At 35.6% G+C, this 7,332-nt stretch overlaps 1 protein-coding gene across 1 annotated transcript; it reads right to left on the reverse strand.

Moving 5' to 3' along the window:
• Positions 1-2,000: 2,000 nt before the first annotated feature.
• On the reverse strand, positions 2,001-5,151 carry LOC113561300 (innexin inx2). Its single transcript, XM_026967637.1, has one exon. The coding sequence runs from the start codon at positions 4,764-4,766 to the stop codon at positions 3,687-3,689; it is 1,080 nt and encodes a 359-aa protein (XP_026823438.1). The 5' UTR covers positions 4,767-5,151; the 3' UTR covers positions 2,001-3,686.
• Between the last annotated feature and the right edge of the window lie 2,181 nt (positions 5,152-7,332).

Below are 7,332 nucleotides of genomic sequence, written 5' to 3' on the forward strand. Positions count from 1 at the left end.
TAACAGTGATTAAAAAATGTTACCTAGGAATAAAATTTAAGTTTAAATCTAAATACCTACTTATATTAATTATGATTACCATAATGATATTATAGCTATTTATTAGGTAATATTATATAATAGTTTCTTTTTTATAAAATATAAATTATTATATTAACAGAAATTTGTTTCCTTAAAAAATTGTTCTCATCACACTTTCTCAAGAGCTATGTGTAGCCATTTTTTCTTTGTTGTTGTGCTGTTCCTATACTTCAAAATATGTGTATAAAGTAGTTTCTAATGTTTCTATTTTCTAACTACGTGTATACAACAAAAAATAAACCATTATCTACCAAATGCTCCACAACAAAACGTAGATTTATATATTTCTAATCTCTATATCACAATAATTGCAGCACAATTGGTTGGGTTGTGTTATGCCAAGTAGTTGACCGATGTCATAATTGCTTACAATAGTCTGGGGTCATTGAAGGAAATAGAACATTTTATGTAAGTGCTCTTAAGTCTAAACGGTATCTAAGACCGGTGTTTGATCAGTGTCGTTAGTATGTAATAATCAAAAATATTGTTCATATAAATGATCCATTCGATGAATATATTTTCATCATCATATATTTATAAATAAATAATTATTATAGGTACCATACTGTTAAACGTTCAATGTAGGCATAAATAAACTCAATATTTTGAAAGAGGGGAAGTTAGGTTATTTTAATGCAATCCATAAAATATCTTTCTTATGGTATATATTATTTTTACATCATTATCTGATCAGTTTTTGATAACTTAAACCTTCCTAGTCCTCTCCTATCTGTGTTTAACATACTTACCTCATTCTGCAACAATTTACAATGGTTTATTAAAAATTAAAATACATTAAGGATTATGGTTTCTACAAAAATGATTAAATATTATTATTATTACCTCGACGTTATTGAATATTTGTCCGGCGAACGATTTTGAAAAATTAATGCTACTAGTCAATCGTGCAGAAAATGCATTTAGTGCAAGTACCATTGGTACTTAAAACATAATTTATTGTATAACTGATAAAAGCCGTGATGGCGCAATGGACATGCATTTTTCGAGGTCATATATTAAATTACACACACGTTCCCCCTTTGTTAGATGGAATGTATATAATATAATAGATTATAATATGGCGACTAATAAAAATATTGTTCCTTCCGGGGAAACTTTTAAATTCTATTTCGAATGATAAATGTAATGGTGTTGTTTGTTTTGTACGTAAATAGTTTTCGTCGTTTGATAATTAATTTTATTAACTCGAAAAAATGATTAGTAAGATTTCGTTACCATATTTTAATGTTCAGACGGAAATGGATAAATGTAAACGAACGATGAAAACTTTGTACATTTATAAATTTGTTTGATAATTATGTCAATCAATAGCCAATAGCTAATATCCAACAGTTTACTAAATAAATAATATTAATTAGTAATTACATACGAAATAAAAGTCTGATACTATTATTGACCATAAATAACAATATTTATAATCAATAATAGAATTTTCAGTGATAGGTACGTAATTTGTATTTAATTACAACGCGCTGAAATTGTCGCAGAACTAGCGAACTATCTTGTGAAAACGGAAGTGTTTCATACCTACCTTAGGTTAGTCGTCTTCTATCACAGAAATAAAAATTATTGTGGTCGCAGATCAATGACTGTTGAATTAACGGTTGTTCGCAAACCACAACATTCACCTGCTGTAGTACTTAACTATAATGGAAAATCACTAACAATGTATGACCATCGTCGTGGCAATAATAATAATAATATTATAATCCCATATAGATTCACCAATTTCTGTAGTTAAAGTTAAAATTTTTTTTTCGTTTATTTCCATACCTAGTGCCTAGTTATACAAATTACATTATGTATTGACCGATTCAAAAGGACATGATTGATTAGGTTAGAACACGATTGATCTATAAAATGTTTTCACAAATAATAGATAAAAAAAATAAAATTAATATTATTAAACGGATTTAGTTTATTAGGTTTCAAATACAAATATATATATATATATATATATCAAAAATATGGTGTACACAATTTGATAGTTTATATAATATCTTTACAGTAAGTCATTATGATCCCTGCAAACAATTATAAATATAAATAATAGAAGAAAAAAATCACCAGTCATATTAAATATTTATAAAATGTCTTTTTTTCTTAAATTTTTTATTGTCTTGAATAAAACAGTATCTAATAGTCTTATATTGGCAGTCAATTTGGACTTAATTGACATAGCAGCTGTGTGCGCGTTTTTTATTTTAATACACTCAGGAGTGTGTATACCAAGTGGTCATCATACAGTTAAATATCAATATGGAATGTTGAATAATTAATTTTGAGCGTACATGATAATTCGTCGAGATATGCACATCAATAATATTACTATATATATTTATATAGTACAAAAGGCACTTATGGAATTTCATTGTTAACATACATATTTAAATAATATATAGCTAATAATAATAATAATAATAATATAATATAAATGTATTATATTTTAAGAACTTAAAAACTAGACAAAAAAAAAGTCAGTATTAAAACTAAATCTAAAATAATAATTATTACAGCTAATTAGCATCACATATATGTTTCATGATTATCTTTATATAATTCATAAATTACATTCACGAGGCCCAATTTTTTTTACGTATTTACACATTTAATAAGAAAGAATAAGACAATTTTGTACAATGTTTGTGCGAAATTCGTTAATTTTACTTATTTAGTTGTATATGTAGATTAAAAAAAGAAGGTTTCATTACTTGAATATGTTTGATTGTGGAATGTTAATGAAAATTAATATTAATTAAAATTAATATAAATATATAAAACGCATGAACACATAGTTTGCTCAAAATGGAAGACTCGAAAAATGTTTCGATTATTGCAAAATATATCAATAGTTGGATAGTGTAACTAGTAACACTATTATGAAACTTTATGAAATAACACTACTACTGTAATGGGTAGAGACAATGATGTATCTTAAAATAATTTATAATATTTAGATGAATACATTTATTGTACTTAATAAAGAATGAACAATTTAAGTTATAAGTAATTTGCAAAGATGAATCATTAATATACAAGTAAATATTTTTAATGGCCAATCATTGTGTTCATAAGGATTAGGTAGCATGAAACCACAGGTCATCAATGCTCCAAATATTATGTTAATATTAGGTGTCTTAAAGAATGCAACTAATTATCACATTCGCATCACATGCCTATAGTCTGTGTGAACACAGATATAAAGTTAGATTGTACGTTATGTAGAAGAAAATGAGACCAACAATAATTTATCTTGTTATAAAAATAAGAATATAAATAGAAAATATTGTAAAAATTATAGTTCAAAATTGTCAATCATATTTTAAAAACCAAGAAGGTTATTCATGAACACATTTTTTAACTGCACAACCCCTGTGTTTTCCGATAAAGATGATCAGAAATTTATTTTAATAACATCATGAATAGATAGCGCCATGCTTCTATGGGGTGATAAAAATTATATTGAAAAAAATAAAACAAATTGTCTAAAATTATTGCTTATCCATTCTTTGATTACCCTAAGCTAACAATTTTTTGTTTAATTTAGTATTTAAATACATATTTGAAGTTGAATCAAGTCATATTTATACGCTCTGCTTACCGTCCAACCGCTTGGCTAAGTCTGATACAAGCTCCTTGAAAATTAAGGGGTCAATGTTCTTGCCCAACTGGTACAAAACAAACCAATCACCTATCTGACACTTCTTAGTAATAGTTTCGACTTCATCCTGAGGAGCCAAACGAGATCTTGCTCTCAACAACAACAAACGGAATTTGGGCATCACTACAACAGCCGTACGGTACACCAAATTGAGACCACTGAGTATGGCAACAAACAAGAACCAGAACCACAGGAACACATAGATTTTTTCGTTGACAATGTTGAGTGGCAACACGCACAGACCATCTAACTTCTGGATGGATCCCGATGGACCATATTTGTGGAATGTACACTTTGTAACTTTTGGGAACACTCGAGCCATAGGATCTTCTCGCTCTTCAGGCTCCATTTCAGTGAACCGTAACACGTCTGAACCATATGTACTGAACTCACCTTCGAGGAAGTAGTCCATGAAGAATATCTGGGCAATGACGTTGACAAAGTTGAGGAACTCGCATAGGAAGAAGCGTATGGCATAGAAATTCTGTGTGTGCAGGTTAGTGGCAAAGTAGTCGATCAGTAGCTTCTTGCGGTCGGCCTTGCAGTCCTCGCTGATGATCGGGCAGTTGAGGTCGAGCACAAGCATCTTGATGCGGCCGCCCTCCCACGTCTTCCACATGTACCTAGGCAGGTAGAAGAACATGGCCTGGAAAAAGAGCACGAAGCACACCCACTGGTAGTACTTGTGGTACTTGACCTCGTCTTCTCCGTCCACGTGGGATGCGACGCCCGGCTGTACGACGTCTTTACCGATGCGGCCACCGATACGGTTGGGTATGGTGAACGTCGAGTATATCCAACAATACGTGTCCATGATGTTGAGCGGTACATCGTCGACGATACAATCGATCGGGTCACCGATGTACTGGCGGGATGTGACTAGCAGCGAGAACGCCACCAGGATGATGACAGTCGCTTTGTAGTGCAATCGGAATATGTTGTTGTCGATGCATACGCTGTCGATTTTCAGCAGCCCCTTGACGGAGCCGAACACGTCGAACATGGCGGCGGCGGGCTTAAGTGCGGGTTATAGTCACTAGACGGGAAACACACCGCCGGAAGTCGGAAACTCGTCGTCGACGGCGGCGGCGGCGGTCGTCGGGACGAAGAATTAAGGAGAAAACGTTTTCAACCCGGACTCACGTGCGTGACGGGGAGCGCGTCATTTGGAGATGGACGCTATAAAAATCGGTCGCGATGAGTGTGTCGTGTGTGCACGTCGGTTGTCGGCGCGCGCGCGAGCACAAATGCATACGACGAAGACGATAACAATATTTGAATCTTTACCGAAAGAAGGCGAAAAAAAAAATTCTATAAACCGAACACGGTCACATGGATAAACACACACGTCGGACGAGCTCGGCCGTTTCTCGTGGAATGATTCGCGGCGGCGGGCGGCGGCCTGCGCGTACTGCGTGCGGTGGGGCGATGGCTGATTGTGCGTGCGCGTGCGCGTGAACGTCGGCGGTGCGTTGCGTCCGTGTGTGTGCAACTGTGACGACGCCACGGACGACGTACTCGGTAGGTAGGAAGGGAGGCGTCGGGTCAATGGAGTCAGACGGCGCATGCGTGAAACGCCGCTTCGACGGGTATGCCCGCCGCCGGCTGGTCGCTACTACCCGTACGCGAACGGGTCTCTCCAGCCGCCACTCTCTTTTGTTAACGACGCGTCGTCATCGGCGACAATACACCGAAGGGAAAAACCGGTTGTGCGGTTGTGTGGTGTTCGGCTCTCTCACTCGTTCCTATGGCGGCGGGGCCGGGCGACCGAACGCCGCCGAACCGGCACAACATTCCTCGCTCGGCGTGTCGTCTCCGCACCGTCACCGACCGACTCCGACGGCACCACGGCAGACGGTCGGCCGGCCACCGGTTCGCGAGCGCTAGCGGTCGAGGCGGCGGGACGGCTTCCACACTACCCGAGCGCGGTGCCCACCCGCCGCCGAGGGTTCCCAACTTGTGCGAGGCCCTCGTACAAAAAATACGTTTCGCGTCGACGCCCATTTCTCCGAGGATCTCTATTGGGATTTTATGAATCGGTTCGAGAAACGTTTCGATAAACGAATAGGTAGGTGAAGGTACGTTCGTCATCGATGACGATGCGCTGCGTATCGTTGAGTATTCTTCGTCATTACAGACATTACTGCCGCGTCTATGCGGAACGATAATAACGCCCAAAGTTGACGCTCTCCGTATCGTATCATTAAAACACCGTAAACCTATATCGTTTAGCGCAAACCCGTTCATTTCCATCGTCGACGAGTGTTGTTTCGCGTAAGCCACATTGGCCCATTATTATAATCACGCGAGACCCGATGTCCGTCATTATAATCCATCATAATATGGTACTCGCCACTCGGGTGCATATCGTGAAATATCGCTCGTTAATTAGACGGTCCGGCTGAGCATATAATATATGTATATCGTTCATTTTTCCGTCATGACTATTCCATAGCGTTTACCACCTACAACTATTACCACTGTATTGCTAGAAGAAACGTGACGGATCAATTAGGTGCTATCTACCCATATTATAATAATTATATCTCCTAAACGACTGATAATCGATCGATCGAAACCACAGATAGAACGTTCCAAGTGCATTCACTGTTAGCGGTATGAATCGTCTGCAGATTGTCGTGCATAAACAAATAAGCAATCATGCAGAAATGTATGTTGTGTGGTATCGTTTAACGACAATAAGGTTACGCAAGATTAATTGATTTTAAATTATAAAACATATAATATCTGATAGGTGGGTACCCAAGTGTCAAAAGATTCAAAAAATAATTAATTCTCCAATTAATAATCGCAACCAAATAATATTTTCATACGTCTACCAAATATATATATACAAGCAACAAAATATATTACTCGACGTCTCTGATCCGCCACGTCATTTGAGCTTATATTTTACCGGTTTTCAATCGATAATTAAATTAAATCAAAAAAGAAATACAATATTTTTCGAATTAATATGTTTGTTATAAACATAAAATAATATAAACGTTGGTTAAATCAATGCATACTAATATATTTTTGAAGTATGCCATAAACGGTTTTTGTGGTTATTTAATGTTAATTAAAAAATAAAATAAGTTTTTTAAAACGTTTTTTCGTGCCTAAAAATCGTACAAAAAAACATTATTTTTTTTTATACTATTTATAGTGTTTACGTTAATATTAAATATTTTGTTGTCTTTAATTTCTTATTTCAAAAACCTTGATCATTGATATCGGGTGTACCACACTGCAACCGGTCGACGTTGTTATAGTAGTAAGTGTATAAACTTTTATGGTACAGATACGTATACTCGTTCAATATATAAATATTATAAACTCGTCAAAACGGCTATAGTGATGTATTGTAATATGTGACGTGCAGGTCATCGCATAATATACATAATAATATATTATAATGTTATTAACAATGACCGATCCTTGATTCGTGAAATTTTCTGTGGCGCACGTCGTGTTTACGTATTGCGGAAAAACTTAGTAATAATAATAAATTAAAAAAATGGCAAGTACAAAAATGACTGTACACCCAAATGACCTCGTAAATAAAT

The sequence above is a fragment of the Rhopalosiphum maidis genome, chromosome 1 (assembly GCF_003676215.2).
Source record: "Rhopalosiphum maidis isolate BTI-1 chromosome 1, ASM367621v3, whole genome shotgun sequence".
Lineage (NCBI taxonomy): Eukaryota > Metazoa > Arthropoda > Insecta > Hemiptera > Aphididae > Rhopalosiphum > Rhopalosiphum maidis.

Excerpts from the sequence above, each read along its gene's own strand:
- LOC113561300 (XM_026967637.1), bottom strand. The coding sequence starts at position 4,766 with ATGTTCGACGTGTTCGGCTCCGTCAAGGGGCTGCTGAAAATCGACAGC.